General features: G+C 44.1%; 1 protein-coding gene across 2 annotated transcripts in view; it reads left to right on the top strand.

Annotated features, from left to right (window-relative positions):
* GPC1 (glypican 1) overlaps positions 1-18,855 on the top strand; it is a 203,049-nt gene that overhangs the window by 95,040 nt on the left and 89,154 nt on the right. The window contains exons 2-3 of one of the 2 annotated variants that reach the window (XM_051781579.1): positions 5,058-5,216; positions 9,024-9,068. In XM_051781579.1, the coding sequence (XP_051637539.1) occupies positions 5,058-5,216; positions 9,024-9,068 (204 nt within the window). The remainder of the gene's footprint in view (positions 1-5,057; positions 5,217-9,023; positions 9,069-18,855) is intronic. The other variant, XM_051781580.1, reaches the window with a different exon arrangement.

Raw genomic sequence — 18,855 nt, 5'->3', positions numbered from 1 at the left:
ATTATGCTGGTTAGTCCTCAGTTCCCAGCTGTGATGCTCATTAGCCTAGGTGGGATTTAGGTGTGAAGAGGGAGAGGCCAACAGACGGTCGTGCCTACAAGGGACAGTAGGAGCGGAGTGGAGTTCCTCGGCTGCCAGGTGCTCTCAGGCTAATTGGCTGCACTTGGCCGGGGACTGTGTCCTCGTGTCTCTGCCATGCCTGGTAGGGGCATCTCAGCAGTGTGGCACTTCTGCAAGCCTGATTACCTGAGACATGTCCGCCCAGAAACCCTCAAAGAGGGAGTTTGGGCTGGAGCTGTCCTGGCATCTGGGGCTGAACTGAGGCTAGGAGCATGAGGTGAGTTGTTGGAGCAGTTTGGAGAGTGAGTGGGAGGAGGGTTACAAATATGAGGGAAGAATTATGACGGATTTATCACAGCCTGAAATAAATTAACCTCTGGGAGGAATGATTTTGTAATAATTTGCATTTAGATACTCTGACACATCCAAATAACCCCAAACCTTCTGCAAACATTGTAATTAATTCAATCTCCAACATCCTGTGAGAGGGATAGAAATAGCACTATTTACATGGTTAAAGGAACCATGGACTCTTCTCTCAGTATTGCATTTCACACCCCTGGGACTGCCCTTCTGTCTTGTTTTTGTGGCTACGGAGCCTCGTGGTGGGGTGAAATGCAGCAGCAGTGAACATCTGGAGCGCTTTTCTGAACACAGTGAGCTGAGATCCTGCTACTCTGGTATGTTCTACCACACAGCCCATGTCAGGTAGGCCCAGGGATGAGGGGAGCCCACGTGGGCTGGGGCAGCGAGGCCAGGGCACACAGGGGAAGAAGCAGGGAGCTTGAGCCCTGTCTCACAAGCTCATGGTAGTGGTGGCTGCAGGCAGGGCTATTCCCTCTGCAGGGACACTGCCATGTAACAGCCTGGCTCCATCCCCAAGTGGGAAGTGGTCAAGTGATTTAATATTCAGCACTCTCAAGTGCAGTAATGAATTTGATAGCCCAAATGATCTGCTAACCCAGCCAGCTGAGAGGATATTTGAAGGACAATCCAAGCCCATAGCCAGTCAATGTGATATTTTCTCATCCTTGATCTCCTGCCTATTCCTTTCCACTCCAGGGCAGTTAATCATAAATGAGGTATTTGTTTGATGCTGTTTTCATGCATGCTTTACCCTGTTTCTGTTTCCAAGGGACCATGAAGTCAGTGGGTTACATCCCACCCCAGCTTCAGCAGCCTTTGCAGGAGAGCTGGCTTTTCCAGGGAGACCCATATTGAACCACACGTTGTGACTGTCAAAAGCTTGGGCAAGCTGATAGGTTTTGGAAAGGAAATCGAGCATCTCAAAGTGCATCCTCTTTTACTTACAAATGTGTCTTAAATCCAGAGTGCTTAGGGCAGCTGGTGTTAGGTGAGCCATCAAGTGCACCTTGTGCACCTCCATGTTCCACTGCCAGACCTGCTCAGCTGCGAGGTTGCAAGTCAAGGGCTGGGGAGAGATGGTTGGTTTTCAGTTACAGACCCATGGGGTGGTGTAAATCTCTTTGGGCCTGACACAGAGTTGGCCGGAGTTGCTGGGAGTGTATCCATTATCTTCAAGGAGATTTGAGCAGCCATCTCTTTGCTGTCAGTTTGGCTTCTGCTGTGCCTGTTTGCTTTCTGTAAAACTCTTCCAGGGGCTGGGAGCATGAGCTCTCCAGCAAGTGATGAACAACAGGCCAGCTGTATGCAGGTAGAATTTCTGTGACGCAGCAGCAGAGAGAGAACACACACTGTATCCTCGTAAAACACCTCTGACTCTCCATAGGTTTTTACCGATAGTCTTCTGCCAAGGAAACCCAGAGATATTTATAGTGCAGCTTCAGCAGTGATATAATGGTAAGTTGGCAAACAAAAGCACTTTGAAATATAAGGAGAAAAAAAAAATATGGTCTGTAGTGCATTTATTTTGGAGTCAATAGAAAAAGGTTAAATAATAATAGTGAATGTTTCCAGGGTGGGGCAGGTTAAAAAGCACAGAAAGCAAAGCATGTTCACATTGCTATAGGACTGTTCTGTGTGCACAGAGTTTGAATTACAGAGACAAATAAGAAAAACTTTGCTTCCCACTGAGATAGAGTGAAGTGGTGCTGAGTACCACACAAACACCTGCAGAAAGTGAAGATAAATGCTGCTTCAAAAGGGATTGAACCGCTCTGAGTGGTTGAAAAAATTCTATATTCAATTCACAAAGTTAATTGTGCAAAATTAAGTGATTTTAGCTACAGATGTGACTTTTCTCTTGCTTTCTGCCCTTTTTTTCCCTGTCCCTTTCCCCTCGGTCCCGCAGTGCTGGCTGGCTGGCGGTGACTCGAGACTCTGCTCACACAGCAAGGTGTTGGGCTGGTGCCATCCTGCTGAAACACGCTCTGCCTTGTCTAGGGTGGAAGCGCAGGGGGTTCTGTCTGGGCATGTCACATTTTAATTAATGCCTCGCACTGCTGCTGCTCCTCAGTATCCGTCAGGGAGCTCAGGCAAAGCACAGGGCTCTGCCTCACTGTCCTCTCCTCCTGGGGGCAATCCCCACACTTTCCCCCTTCCTTGCTTTCTAAAGCCTGTGCAGGAAATGCACCTGACAGGCAGCTTTGATGAACATGTCAGTGTCTCCTTTGTGGGGATGTTCATGTTTGCTCTTCCAGTTTCAGGCAGGAGACCTGCTGGCTGCAGGCCAGGAGATGGGAGATTCTCCAAGTTCCCACTGCTTTGTTTCAGTTTCCCAAAAGAGGGTATCTGTAAAGAGCTGTCTGAGGCTTCAGCCCTGGTGGCTAATGGTGCACAGAGGAATGGTAGGAGTGCTCATACCTTTGGGTTCTATTGAAAGCAAGGGCTCTACACAGGACCTGGACCTCAACAGCAAAATTCACCAGTGACTGAGGTGGTAAAGGCACTTTTGGGAACCATTGGGATCCCTTGGGATCCACTTCCTTGTTGATCGGCTTCTCAAAGAGGCACTGAAAAGGCCTCTCTCTGTCCTGAAGGCACTGAAGGCCTCATGGAACGGAGGCATCCCACAGTAAAACTGCTGTCCACAAAACTCCTGTCCTTGCCAGAAATCCTGTGGCAGCAGAAATTGGATGGAAAGGGCTGTACAAGAAGAAAGTTTTTAATTTGCTGTGACATGAATCAAAGGCTTGTCTTGTCAGAAAATTACAGCTCCCTTTTCCTGCCTGTCTGTCACACGTCAGCAGGCCTCACGCTGCAGAGATAAACGCAGCTTTACAGAAAGGAGCCCAGGGAATGATTTGGAACAATCTAGTTCATGAGGGAAGGAGAGGCTTAGGCAAGCACTGGAACTGAACTTGCATTTGGTATGGCAGGCACTGAGCCACATGATGTTTATATTTGACTCTTATATTTGAGTTTTTATATGGAAGCAAGTTGCTGCTTTTACTGTTGCTCTAGTGGTGTGGCGCCTGGGCACTTGTGGGGACAGGGAGTGTGTCCCATGGGAGATGGCAGCCCATGGAACACACTGCCCCCAACACTCCTTTCAGATGGAAGCACAACACAAGGCTTATGACGACAGTTATTCTCCTGCAAAAGCTGGTGAGCAGCAATTCCAATCACATTAGACAGGAAGACTGCTCTGGGGGTGCAGATGCCCACAATAACCTGTTTTCCAAGGGCAGGCTCACACCATGCCCTGCAGAGGTTGCTCCAGGGCTCATCTGTGATGAGGGATCCAAGGGCCAGCAAAATGCAAACTCATCCTGAATGGCTTCTGCCTAAAATACATCAACTATAGAGCACTCCTGTCAGAATTGCTCCTAGGCTGCTGATGACATGGCTTTCACAAAGGTAGGACACATGCCCAGTTTCAGAGACCCTTTACCATCCGTTTGCTAAGGACTTTATGCTGGAAATACCTAAAGGCTTTAATGGGAAACTATTCAGCATCTGAAGCTGTAGAGACACTTAGATAAAACATGATTTTTAAGATATTTAGACTCATCTATGACATTAAGACAGCAGTCTTGTAGAAGTGCCAGCAAAATCATTGGCAATACCAATCAAATTATATTAAACATGGTAACTACTTGGTAATTGGTTTGTCTCAATGCATGCTTGGAACAAGGGGATTTTTATTCTTAAAAAAAAATAAATGTTTGATTTCATTCAAATGAATTATTGTTGCTGGGTAGGGAGAAATGTAGGGTGTGTTTGCAGGTGGATATGTCTTTGTAAGGACTCATAAGAACTTTAGCAATTGTTTTTACAATGTCGCTGACTCTGCCTATGCCAATGCTTGCTTCTTCACAGTAAAAAAATTGCAAAGGGCTGGAGGAACTCCATACTGGGGAATTTTTCAATTTGGCTGACGAGTACTCTTACCTTTTCTGTCCTTCCTATAGCAAAGGGTATATTCAGTGATTGTCATAGCAACCTTTTTTAGGGTGGTGTCGACTCTTTCTGGGAGATAAACTTTTCATTGAAAATTTCAATTTGTGTGGAGGGGAATTAGTCACCCAAATTCCTGGCATTCAGTATGTCTCTGTCTTTTGAAAACTTCTCATTAGTCTCACCTCTCTGGTTATGGAAATGCCTTCCCAGGATAGGTTTGGGAGGGCAGGGAGCACCCAACTTTGGAGTTGGGTGTTTTTCCTTGACAAAGCAGTTTCAAACAGCTGTTCTAATATACATGTTAAGTCTAATGGGGACAGCTAGTATGTCATTTAATCAGACTTCCATGTTTTCTAGGATTCTAGGCAGAGCTGGATTCTAGGACAGACTTTGAGCAGGAGACACATATATTTCCCTTCTCCTTGCCCCTTGTATGAATTTTCTCTCCTTTGCTTTTCCTTCCCTCACAGTCAGCAGTGAGAAAATTTGTGCCTGCCTTGACACCAACCACTATATTAAAGCAGGATAACTGAAATAAGAGGGTAAATTTGACACAAAAACCTGATGCAGATCCAGATTACCAGGCAGCTGGATATTTTTAAGCTGATATTGTCTGGGGTGAAATCCTTCCTGTTCCAGACCTGACCATTAAACTACATTTTCTCTCATTTTAGGGGAGCACCTGCGAATCTGCCCACAAGGCTATACCTGCTGCACCAGTGAGATGGAGGAGAACTTTGCAAACAAAAGCCGAAGTGAATTTGAAGCCATGATGAAAGAGGCTGGTCGCTCTGTGCAGGCAACACTCACAGCACAGCACAGGAGCTTTGACAGTAAGTAAAAACTGCTCAAGATCCAGTCACTGCTTAGTTTTCCAAGCACTGTTCGAGTTAGGAGTTTGTGTTTGACACGCTTTTCTCTGTGTCTTGCTCGACGGTTTGTGTGAAGTGTTGATCTTCAATAGGAATTGTGCCTCTTGGCAGTGTTTTTGTAAGACCAAGCCATTTTGAGAACTCCATTTCAGAGCAGCCACTGAAGGAGGCTTGCAGGCCAAGGTATACCTTGGCACCGAGACAGCTTTTACAAGCACAGTGTAATCGGGTCCTACCACAGCAGTGTAACATTTAAGGCAGTGATGTAAAAGCTGGCACTGTATCCTGAGGTGTAAGTTGGACAATATGGTAAAGGTGTCTGGATAGCTCTTGGTAGGTGGGGAAACATGGATTTTTCCTATCTTTTCCATGTGGATTGCAAATGAAAAGGAGGCTAGTTCACATTAGGTGCTTATAGCTGTCAGCTTCATACAAACACCAGACAATGTTGTAGAGTAGGGAAGGTCTTGGAGACTGTGATGCATGAGATGTTGTGGACAAACATTCTCTCCAAAGTGTAGTATCCCTCCGAACGTACTAAGCAAAGGCTAAGGATGGCTCTCTTATTTTATTGTTCCCTCAGGAATGCATTTTGCAGTACACTGTGAGCCTCGAGGTCTGAAGGCCACTGGAAATAAATGGTTTACTGGCAAAATTGAGATGACCTATAATTCAGAAACTGTGCCCATTATCAGATTTTGAAGAAGGTCAGACATTTAGAATCACGGTCCACCTAACTTTATCAACAGTCATCATATGGAGTTATCATGAAAAGAATAGGAGTTGGGGAAAGAAGCTGTAATAGCCAGAAAGGTGGAACTGGAAATTCAAGCAGTAAATAATAGATCTAAAGAAATAAGCCTGACCTTCAGGGAGCTGATAACCAAGATGAAGTGCTTTTACACTAAATAGAAAGAAAAGGTAGTGCATCTCTGCAAAAGGCATTGTGACTGTGTGGCCAAGGTTGACCAGAGCAAAGGCATTCTTTTATAAGCTCAAAATTAATTGATTTTCACCTGCCTTAAAAGGTGATAATCAGGATTTTTCAAAGAGACTTACAATGCTGATTGCTCAGACTGGTGCCTGAATGGGACCTGACATAGCTGCTGCTGAGCTCACTCACTGACCTCTGGAATCCAGACCTTCGCAGGGGTTAATGCAGAACATCCTCCAGCCTTGGCACCTTCTCCCTCTGCTGCCTATTGCAGCACTGGCTGGTATATCTGCTCTTTATTTTTGCCACAGACACTCAATAGAACATAGTTCTACATCTGTCATGTAAGAGAGTGCAAAACTTGATGGAGCTTTGAGGATTATATTGACGGGCAGAAATTGCCTAGTGAAGAACTGGTGTAGTCTGAGTGTGATGTTTCACTGGATTAATAATAACAACAGCAATAAGAATAATACTAAGCAAAACTAAGCATATGAAAGGGGGATGCTTGTGTTGAGCTGCCAGTTAGAGCTGTAAAGGCATTCCTTTGTTTTTATTCTCAAGCATTTTACAAAAAGAGAGCTTTATTTCAGTGGTGCATACCCAAGTTTCTTCCAAGGATCAAACGAAGTAAGTGTTCAACAAGCCAAGTATTATTTTAACAGACCATAATGCACAAATCATTGGTGTTTTGCAGTGGGAATAACCTCACTTGAGCCCACAAGGCCGGGAAGATGTCTCCTGCTCCCATTATACCTTTTAGTTTGCTTAACTATCCTTGCGATCAATATAGAGTTTATAATTTATGCAAAATATGATTAAAAAAAATCATCATATTGTGTCTCAGTTTCAAGCATGGCTTTACCTGTAAGTAGAAGTAGTATTTTTTCTTTAGCTACTGCATAAATGGTGTAAAATTGAGGGAGTTCTGGTGTCTATTGCCTTTGCCATTCCAGGGCAATGGAATCACCTCATCTCCTGAAACAATGCCATGGAAAGCCCTCTAGCTTCCAGTAAATGTTATTAATCTCACAGTTAACAAGACTTTTTGCAGGTATTGCTGTTTAGAGCTGTTCAATAAAGGAGTTTTTTAATGTCAGATTGATGATTTCTAGTCTTGCTGGCACCAGATGCCTGGGTGTGCTGGATTTCCTTAATAGCAGCTTAGAGTACAGGTTTTAGGGTTGCAGAGGTATCAATGCACAGCTTGTCTTCACATTAGTGATTTTGTTTGGTATTAAGAGGATGGGGAGAGGCTCCATTGGATAGGTATGTCCTACCCTTTCTCATAGTATTTGCAGCCTGGAGATTAGATTATTCATGTATTCTCTGCTAGCAGGTGTGGCACATTGAACTTTAGGCCTGGAGCTGTCTTATTTTTGGATTCATCACAACAAATCTTGCTTCTGTAATCTCTCTGCTGATCGTGGCAATAGTCTCTACTTGTAAATTGCCCTGAAGCTCCAGATAGAAAATAACAAGGCTACAGTAATCTGCCTCTGAAGTCATGTTCTCCATTCAACATTTTGCTTTAGAGAATAATTCATCCTTGCAGGCTGTGGTCTGTAAAACCTTAAATTGTCAGAGTGCCTCTGCTCTGAACTACAGCTTTCTCCCATTGCAAGGAATTAGTCTGTTGTTTCAGTCTCACTGACTGTTTTGGGGGCAAACACTTTGTGGCCAAGAGAGGAGTGTTTTTTATCTCATACCAAGTATTTTTAGCGAAAATACACGTGTGAAATACAGATGGCATGTGATAGGTATGGCCATCGATTCAAAGTGAGATATGTGGAATGGGATCCTACAATCTGAGTGCTCTCTCTGCACAACAGAGGACACATGCCTTCTGGGGTACCCTTCCTCCAGGATCTACCAGGGCTAAATTTAAAGTCTAACAGGCTACAATATTGCTTACCTGCTTACTTGTGTATTTGGGGTTTTTTTTATATTACTGTAGTTAGCAGGATTTGAGGACATCCATGTTAAGCTACACATGTGGTGATCAGCTTGATCTTAACCTTTCACCTGCAAAGGTAGCATTTTGCTCTACAACTGATTGGTTTTAATTCAAAAAAGAAAAGAAAGAACCAAAAGCAGAGACCATGAGTGATAGGAGCATATGCTTTTGATAAGTCAGTGCTAGGGAGGACACTGAGGTCAGAATAGCGGTATTTCATTAGCAGGACTATAGGCATAAATTCTGTGTTAATTCTGATGTCTCAGAGGGCTCTTGATCAGGCAGGGAGGGGGATGTAGTTACCTGGGAGCACAGTCTGTAGCAGGGACCTGCTAGAGGCTTCTGGGTTGGTTTTGGTCGGCATTTATTTGCCTGGAAAATTGTACATACCCCATACTTTAAAAGAAAAATGTGAGTAATAAAAAGGGAAACAAGATTGGGAGTCTAGGAGGGAGCTGAGAGACTGTCTCTGTTGAGATTGATACTAAAATATCGTTTTAAAGATGTTCCCTACATTAATTGCAGGATGTGCTTCTTTTCCAACTGGTGTCATGTCAGTAGACAGGAAATTTTTGGTATCTGTTATTGTGAAGTTAAACACTTTGACAAGGAGCTCTGTCCAAGGATTTGTTCAGGACATGGATGCAAGCTGCCTGTGCCCCCTCTGCTGGCTGCAGAACAGGCTCTAACCAGAACAGGGCTCTTGAATTGTGCTGAGAGCAAGTTATAAACATTGCATAGGTCTGGGGGAGATTCCTTGGGAAAATGAGCTTTGTTTTACATATCACACAGCTGTATGTCAGTGTTGCACAAAGTCACGAGACTTTGGAACTCGTGCCCTTTCCCATGAAACTTGTACCTCCATAATCTGTTGCAGAGATGAGCCTGGAAAAAAACTTCTGGACTGTGTGGGAGAGCCTGGGTAAGTGATTTGTGATGGCTGGTCAGAGCAGTCATGTTCCAAGGCTGTGCAGCCTGGGATGGCAGCAGGAGCTGGGGCTGCATGGCTGGCAAAGAGAAATGGTGCTTGGAGTGACAGTGAGGGGCTGCAAGCAGCAAGGAACAAGGCTGTTTTTCTAATCTTGGTGAAAGCTCACTTGTTGAGTGTCTAATCCTTGTCTGTCTCTCTCTTTTCTCCCTTTTTCCTCACTTAAATAACTTTTTAATAATACCGCAATGTTGTGCCAATCTTTCCTTTTGGTGCACTTAGCAAGCAGTCCCTGTGTGACTGCTGACCTTTAGCTGAGAGCCAGGAAATCTGTCCTTTCAGAATTGGTTCATGTTTTCAGGAAATATCAACAAGCCGAACCAAAAACCTTGGCTTTTAGTCCACACTGCACAGTCTAAAAATGATATGTAGCTCTCATAAATTCTGTGTTTTTTAAGATGTGGCAATTAAATGCAGATTAAAAATTATGTGTTTTATAGCTGGCTGCTCATTGGAAAGCTGATGTCATGTAAAAGCTTTCATAATGTCCAGTGTTGGTAGCTGGAAACTGCATATGCTGAAACACAGACCATGCGGATAATTAACAGTATTTGAGAGTTAGTTTCAGACAGTTACATATTTCTTATGAAGATGAATCATTGTTTTAAATGTTACAAGGTAGGGAATGTCCTAGAAGCTGTTACACACTGATGGTTAAAATTTTAGAAATTTCCAAAGGTCCCTCGTTTAAAGTTCAACCAAATGTGTCCTTGTCAGAGGTTGCAGCCCCTAGAAGGACTGTGTGAGAGAAAGACATATATACATATTTTTATTTACATCCACATATACTGTGGATGCTTAGGGAAGCTGATCAGGAGGTTGTGGAGTAAGCCCAGCAGGCAGAGCTCTGTCCTACACTGATGACTTTAAACCTGGACTACAAAATCCAGACTTGAATCTAAATTTTGCAGGTATTTCCTTAGTTTCATGATGATAACATGAACCAAGCCCTGCTGATCTGCAATTTTAGGGTATCTGAACTTGGTGGTCCATGGACCAAAAGATGTGTTCTGAGAGATGTGGGACTTCACTGTGCACCAAATGATTGACAGAAAACCAAAGCATTGGTTATCTGAGCCACAGAGGCTGCAGTGCCTGTGTCCCCAAATGTGTTGCCCCAGCACCAGTGCTCCTCACTTCCAGTGTCCTGCTGCACTACTCTCAGCTGTTAGTGTTTCTCGGGGGCATGGTTTGGGTTTGGTAAGGTGCTGTCTAAAAGATGCTGTTTATGTAGAAACAGGAAAGAAGGGACTGGTTATACCTCAAAATATGGAAATGCTGTGTTTAGAAATTAATTCCTTTGTTTCAGAGGTTGTGGAAGGGAGCAGTTCTGGAGTCACCAGTGTTGCTCCAGCAGTCCCAGCCTGCTCTCCGTGAGCTGGCTGCCTCCTGCTGTCCCTGGCATTGGCACTGGCTGCTCCCTGGGGCCAAGCGTTTGAGTTCGGACCTCAAATGTATTGCTTTTCATCCAGAAACCCCTAATTAGTCAGGAGCACTCTTTTTTGTGGTTACTCCCCACACTGGAGCTCTGCCCTTGAAATTGTGGTATGTAGCCTCGGTGGCCTTGGCCACGGGCTCAGCGCTGTGGGAGAGCACTGACCTCTGGCGCATCTTCAGGCAGATGGGAGGCACCAGGGGGTTCCAGCACCCCATGGGGCAGCAGGCTCAGCTGCCCCTCTGGGTATAGGACATCAGGATGATTTACATGGCTCACCTGATGTTTGCCTTTCCAAACATCAGTCTTGCATTGGCCTTCTGCTGTCTCCTAACCGAACATCTACTGTGAAACAGTGCCTGTGCACTGGGCATTTTTTCCAAATGGATAGATGGCCCTAGAACACTTCAGTCCCGAAACAAAAAGCTAGTAGGGTCAGGGAAACTGAGGTAGAGGGGGGAAATAAGGGCAAGAAGATATTTGAGAAAAGCAGGAAGCTTTGTGATCTTTTTTCCTAGTGAGATGACAAAGGAACAGGAGGCAAAGAAACATGGGAGCCAATTGCTTTTGTTAACTGAATGTTCGTCACCTGCACTGCATTTCTCTGACATGCCAGAGATAACCTTTTTGGCAAAACTGCGCTACTTGAAGCACCGTTAGTTGTTTTGTGCCCCTCATGCGCAGCGCTTGGGCAGAATCATTCAGAAGCAGCCCATTTGTCCCACAGCTTTACCTCTGGGATGCATTATCAAAAGTACTTACAAAAGAGGCCATCAAAGATGATTCCTTTGGCTCCCATGGACTTCCTTCCCTTAGGGTTGGTTTGGGGGTAATATAGAGAGAGAGAGAGAACCTCCTTGAACCTGAAATGAAAAAGCAGAGTCAAGGACAGAGAAACAAAGAAGATGGGTTCCCTTGGAGACCTCCATAGGAGGAAGGCAGCAAACACCCATGCTTGCTTTGTTTCTTGTTTCTCATGAGGAAGCACCTTAAGAAAACCCCAGCACGAGGCAGGATTGATGCTATTTGGGCTGTGTGGCACCCCCCACCACAATCATGGTCTGAAGAAAGAAGGTGCTTTCATGTGTGGTGCTGAGCATCTGGTTTGGTATTTATGGGTTCCTGGAATGGGGTGTGGTGTCTGCTGAGGCACATTCCTGGGCTTAGCAAGATTAATCCTGACAGGTAGCTGCCTCAGGGAAGCAAACACTTAGGCTCACCTGTAACAGTTCCAGCACCTGGAGTTTTCTCTCCCCTTACAACCACTTCTCTTCACATTTAATCTACCAGTCTCTGCTCTGTGCTGCAGGGTATATTGCAATGTACATGCAACGCTTTGCTTAACAGATGCCATAGGCATGATATTCTCTTTTTGTTTCAAAGAAAGAACAAAACATTGCAGTGGCTGTGATGGGAGTAGTGCACTGGGGTGCCTCCTGCAAGGGCCTGCACACCTCAAGAGACAAGCTGCTTCATCCCTGCAGAAGTCAGATTAGGTAAAAAAGGTACACCAGGCATCTCACTTTCAGCAGCTGTCACCATGTTTTGTCACACACTCAAGAAAAGCTGCCTCTGAGTGCTCAGAGAACAGTGAAATGTGCATCTGCTTGGGGACATAAAAGAAAGCACCTGCTCTTCCAAGATATGGGATGACACAGGCATATTTTCTAAGAAGTTAGTGATGTCCAGATAGTCATTTCAGAAGAAAGTGTTGGCAGAGTTTATTTTGACATTCAGGACACTTTGCATGAATCTCTTTGAAAATGTCTGATTTCATGGAGTAAGCAGCCAAACTTTTATCAGAAGCACTGGCTGCTGCCTTCAGTGGCTGCAAAGCCTCATACCCAGGTGGCTGGATGGAGGTCAGAGGAGAGAATGGGAGAGGAACAGCTGAGGTTTTTCTGCATGGCTCTGCAGAAGAGCCTATGTCTCGAACCACCTTATGCTCAGCCATCTTCCAGCTGGTTTACTGGTTTCCACATGAAGCAGTTTTCACCCTTAAGCTCTCTGATGCTCAGTGTTTTTCCTAAGAAGAAAATGCTAGGATTTCCTGGGCTGTCTTATTGCAAAGAAATGTAGGTGCTCTGAATCAGCTCTTGAGGTGGTAATTTCCCCTCAGCTTGGTGTTTGCCAAGAACCCCATCTCTGTTCCAAGTCAGGTGCTGTGGTAATTTGGGAGCCTTAAGGGCTCCAGCAGCAAGGTGCTGTCCTTGCTTACAGATCAGCATACACAATGAGCTGGAAAATATGCTACTGAAATATGTGGCGTGTCCGGACATAGGAGCTTGGGTTATTTTGAGTACTGTAATATTTCTGTTCTCGTTTAGCTGATAGAAGTACTTTGTTCTCTCTCACCAGAAATGCTCACAGCAAACTGTTGATTCTCCTTTATTAGTTTTTGGCATTGAAGTAGCACATCCATGGGGCCAAGAAGCTTCTTCTTACTGTAATGCACTGCAGGGTGTCCTGGCTGTCTGAGCTGGACCTGTGATCCAAGGACTTTGTTTGAAAACAAAAATAAACAATCAGACAAAAACCCGGTTTGGGGGAGTGGACTGTGGAGGGAAAAGATGAGTGGAAGATCATACAATATGTTTGTGCTAGAGGTGGGAACAGAGCTCAAGTCCCTTGGCTTTGGGTAAAGTGCAGGAGTACCACAAGTCCTTCTAGTTCATAAAACACAGTGATTCTCTTCTGGTAAAACAGCAGAAGATATCATGTCATTCCATGTCTTCCAGCGGTTTATCAACCAAGACCTTTCCATACAGGGGGTTCTCAGCACCCTCAGCCTAAGAGGGAATAGGCACTGGCTTAATGCTCCTTGGGTCATTGGTACGTGTGGTTTTTTGTGTAAGGCCCTTTCCAAAGTGGAAGTAATGATCAAAGTCACAAGGAAGGTCTGCAAACAACTTGTGTAAATAGGGGCAAGGGTATATAAGAGTTTTCTGGTGTTGGGTAACTTGTGTGATTGGAGGATCTGCTCTGACTTTCAGAGTGTAGTATGAGTACCAGCAGTACCAGTGGGAGCTTGAAGGTGCCTATGGAAAATCGGCTGAGAATTGATCTGTCTACAGGGAGACTCAAAGATAATCCCTTTCTGTGGTAGAAAGAGGCTGAATACCTTCGCTGATGAACATTTCACCTTTGTATTTGCTATAGCTGCTTAAGGACATTTCACTTCTCCCCCCCTTTCCTATTCTCCTTTAACTTCCTCCCTTCAGACCAATACAGCTTCTTGCATTTAAAAGCACAGTTAACATGGTGTAATGTGTGCAAAGCTTTTTCCAGTGCCTCACTTCCTGTCCAGGCAGTGTTGGGGTATTTAATTTTATTTCTTCTATTTTCTGAAATAAGCCAGGCTAGAGGGGGGAAAAAACCCTCATTTTACCCAGCAGTTCACACCTACTTCTAAAGAAATCGGGTACTCTTAAATCATTCTCATTAAACCTGCAGATTTGGCCAAGACACCAATGAGCTGAGTTTGTTTCACTGTAAAAAGAAATAGAAATCAGAAAACCCAGCTTCCATGGGGCCTGATTTTGCAAAATGTGAGTGCAGCATCACATGCTTTGAGACATTGAAGCCAGGGGTAGGATAGACAATGAATTTTACTTCAGCTCCAAGTAAAATTACTGGGATCTTTAGGAGAGGACATATAAAAAAGATCATGTCATTGAGGCTTTTAAAGATTTCTCTTTAGTAATAACTCCTTCTAATCCGCTGCTATCTCAGTAGGATCTACGATTTGCAGGAAGTTGTTCCACACTGCTCAGTAATGATTCCTGCTGACCAAGGGGGTAACATCAGCACATGCTTCACCCCAAGGCCAGCACAAGAGCACCCTGTGCAAGAGCCCCAGCAGAAAAGCAGTGAGGCTGTTCATTAGCAGAGAAAATAAATTAGGATTCATTTTTTCCCTCTGAAGCACCTTTTTGTTGATTACCAGCTTTATTTTTGCATGTAATGCTGGAACTCTTGTTTCCATTTGTCACAGTTGCATCTCCAAGAGGATTACATACATTTCTGCATTGTTTGCTACACCTGCTACATATTTTTCAAAGCAGTACAGTCCAAGAGTGTGAATTCATTGAAACTCAGTGGCTTGGAGATGCTAATTAAGGGGGAGGGTCAAATATATAAAGAAACCTATATATGTATGTGCGTATGTAATTCAGATGAAATGGGGCAAGTCCCAGTTTCAGGAATTGCTGTGTTCTTTACGGATGTTGTTGGGAATGAGTATTATAGTATATTTCCAAGTCAAGAGGTAACAAGCTTGTTAAATTGACTTGGGAATGCCACGAATATCTAGTTAGATGTGAATGCTGAATTGTGGGTCTCCAGCTGTTCCTAAACAAAAAGGAAGCTCCAAAGGGAGGAGAAATCAGATACAAAAAAGAGGAGTACCGGGGAATTTGATCTTATGGTTTTTCATTTCCAGTAGTGTTTTGCAAGAAATGCAACTGGTGGTGACTGTTTCTGCCCCGCAGGTTCCCAGCTGTGTGGCAGTGATAAAATAAATAAACAAACCAAACACCCTCAACCTCCTTCCCCAAAAACCGGAGACAGCTGTGAGCTGGGGATCAGCCTGTGGGTTAATCAAGGGGAAATAATGTTTGTAACAATTTAAGATAAATATCAGCTTTTAGTGCACTGGAGATAACTGAGCAGCTTCCTACAGCCCCAGCAGAAGGGCAATTCCCTTGTAAAATGCAACCTCTGTTTTAATGCTGCTAAGAATGAATAGATTAGTCCTCAAGGAGTAATGAATGCCAATAAAAGTATTGTGTGGCAGCATGTAGTAAACTTGTCGTGAAGGAAACGGCTGGAATTTACTTTTCTAAGAGCAGCATTTTGGCTTTCTTCTGCTGCACCCATCCATGCCTGTGGCTCTACTCCTACCCTTCTGGGCACTGGGAGAGGCAAGGGCTTAGGTGGAAATAGCCAAGAATAGTTTGTTGGCTTTGTGCTTTGTTTGTGACACCTGAGGCCAAAGTGGAAAACCCTGTTTGTCTTGGTTCACTGTAAATAAGGACTTGTCTGTGTCTTTGCTCTCCAATTTTGGCTCACAGGTAGAGAGGCAGGGTTCCTCCTCCTCCAACACTGACTGCTTTGGGTGGCATCAAGAGGCAGGAGCATGGACTGATCCTCATCCTTCACACTTGGAAGTGAACAGGAAGTCTGTGCAGTTGGCTTTACCCATACAGCCAGTATTTTTCATGTCAGTATGCATTTGCTGCAACTCAGAATAATCACGACTGTTTCATACCTGAGTTTTGTTCATTTTGAGGAGCTATGTGAAAGGAACATAATTGTTCTTGTTTCTGCAGAATTTGGCATCCTCTATTAACCAGTTTTCAGTCAAGTTAGAAATGACCTGGCTGAGCTAAGCCAACCCAGCTTTCCTTTCGTCCCCTTGCCATGTAGAGCTCACTGCAGGTCATGGTGAAGGCCATCCCACAAGAGCATTTGCCTTCTTGGTGGTGCCTGACCTGTCACCATCAGTGACTGGTGTACAGTTCAGCTTCTGTTTGACCATGCATGAAAAAGATAAGAAACGCTAAATATTTTCATGTTGGAAAAGCAAGAAGGTGAAAGACTAGAACTGAGATTTCTTGTGCAGTTTTAATTTGTGCCTCCCTCTCTGACACAAATAAATTATTGATATTCATTCTTCAGTGATGTGATACTACACTTTTTTTTTTTCTCACAGACCCTTGCTTCTTGCAGGGCACATGATAGATGATGTCTGCTGAATCATCACCATTTGTTGGGTAGTGTGGAGCATAATTTACTGTACACCAGCCAAATCCTGCACTCAGTACACAATTATTAATTTCCTCATAGACTAATTAAAGATTGTATCATAAAGCATGTGCATCAGGGAGCTGAATTAAAGTTTCACCAGCAACTTGAATTTTCTCCATTCCCTAAATATGAGGATGTTTGGCCTTACGATTTAAGACAGTCTTGACTGCAGTCTTTAAAATCTGACATAAGGCCCCACTTGCACCAGGAGGTGCCACCCTGGCTCCTTCCTCACCATCACTGCCCATTCCAGCGTGCCAGGGCCTGGCAGCTCCTCAAGGGAAAAGTGAAGCAAAGGCAGATAGCTGGTCCTGTAGCAATTCCTCAAAATTAAAGCAGATCCCCATCATGGAGGATTGGTGTAAGATGAGTCAGGTAAGTTTGCTGTGAGGTGTGTAATGACACTGTGAGCTTTTCAGTCTGCTCATCAGAAATTTGCATCAAGTATGATTAGTTAAGTGAAATCTTTGAAGACCTCTTTATTTGATTACCCCTTTTTTGTTGTTGTCTTGAGGAGAAAATTACATATTTAGACAGGAAAAGCTTTAGAGAGGGGTGATCTCTTTATTATATGTTTCTTCAGTGTTTGGCACAGTGTGGTTGAGAGCTTCCAGCACTATAATAACAGTTATAATAAATGTGCATTGCCAGGGAAATTGTATTTCAAACATCACAGGTGAACTGATACAGACTCAAACTGTTACCTAAGAGAAAGATAGCTTTTCTTTGTTGTTGCCTTTAAACTGTGATAAGCATTTCTGTTGGAGAAGGAACAAGGGCTTTTTTGCATTTTTAAAGTTAATGCACAGAAAGTCTTCAGTTGATTAGCAGAGGTCCTGCGTAGGATGGCTGTTGCATTACTAAGAGTTTAAGTGAGCTATAAATATATTTTATGCCCAAGTTCAAAGGACCATGAAATATAATTAAAAGATTCTGGGCACTGCATACATAGGAAATAAACGTTTGACCTTTTGTACCTTTGGTCACCGGTAAGCAATTGCTCTCCGTGCTTCCTGCCTGCATTACTTACTGTTTTGGCTTAAATACAAGATTCAAATGCCTACTGAGAATGCTGAATGAACATTCACAATTCTGTAGTTCTTCTGTCTGGATTCTTCTCTTCTCTAGAAGGTGCAGTGCAAAATGCCAAGCTATTAGGAAGCTAACAATTACCTTTAATTATGCAGACCAACTTTGGCTGTCAATGAGAAAGAGATTTGGAGTCTATTGTTATTTCCTTTTCTTTCTGAAAACAAAACAAGAAATGCTAATCAAGATATTTTATGCAGCTGAAGCACAGTGTGTCTGAAGCAGCTCTGTTTTATTCCTAGCCAAGGGAAACATCATATATGTATCATACGGACGTAGGATCTGCCTGTGGATTAACATCCCTGAAGATTTACTAGGAAGCTGACTCACTGAAGAGCCTTTTCTGTAAAACTGAGCCAAGTTTTGACACTGAATAAGTTGATGTAACTGGGTTAGGACATAGCCCAGTGATTTTCAGGTTTGCACTGGGGAATATAGCTGTGACAGACAATCATTCTGAAAGAAACTCAGAAAATTAAATATGCAGTAACAAATATAAATTCTCTCGGGGCCAAAAAAAATAGAATAAGCCCTTATCTGCTATGTGTAAAACAGGGAAAGAAACCCTTGGCCAGCAGAGCTAACAGAAATGAGTTACAGTTATTTGAGTCTGTAGTCACTGATGGGCTCAGTCCTTGCCATGCAGTAGCTGCATGGCACAGTCTTCTCTGAGCTCTTTGGGAGCACTCTCTTGGCTTGTTCTGCGTGCTGGTGGAGTGCCTGGGTGGGCTCAGAGCTGGGAACCCTTCAGTCAGCAATACTGAGATCAGTAATGCTCCTGGAGGAGCTGGCAGTCTCCACGGCAGCAGTTTGGGACACTTTTGCTGGAGGTCTTCACAGCAGACTGTCAAAGGGCAAGGAGGATGTAGCCAGAATGCAACATGAAAGGCTTGCACTCACTTTACAAAGCTGCAATCACCACCCAGATAACAGGTGCCTCAGGGAGTGTGTCCGGGTGAGCCGAGGGTGGAATATGAATCACCCCGAGAAATCAACTCCTCAAACCCAACTCCTGCGTGAACAGCAATAGCAGAAATACAGCTGTGGGTGTAGAGGTCTTTTTTAGAGCAGAGGTAGGCATTGTGGCAAAACTCACTAAAGAAGGGATCTGCGTAAGGCCGTTAAGTGACTGTGGTGCCGGATGATCCTGGTTGCTCCTGCTCTAGGTTCTTTATGGGAGCTGGTGGGGCACAGGGATGAGGAGGAGGTGCAGGCCTCATGCTGCACTGAAGGGCATGACCAAGCATCCCTGGGGGATCGATCTCTGACTGCTCCCTGCAACAGGCAGAGATTAGCACCAACAAAAAGGGGCTGTTGATACAAACTGGCCTTTCCTCACAGCAGCTCTTTCCCTGGTATCTCTGCTCTTCATTCCTAAATGAATAGACG

The sequence above is a fragment of the Manacus candei genome, unplaced genomic scaffold, assembly GCF_025592945.1.
Source record: "Manacus candei isolate 608988 ecotype Guabito, Panama unplaced genomic scaffold, ASM2559294v1 h1tg000015l, whole genome shotgun sequence".
In the NCBI taxonomy this organism is placed as follows: Eukaryota; Metazoa; Chordata; class Aves; order Passeriformes; family Pipridae; genus Manacus; species Manacus candei.
This window is presented reverse-complemented; position numbering and strand designations above follow the sequence as displayed.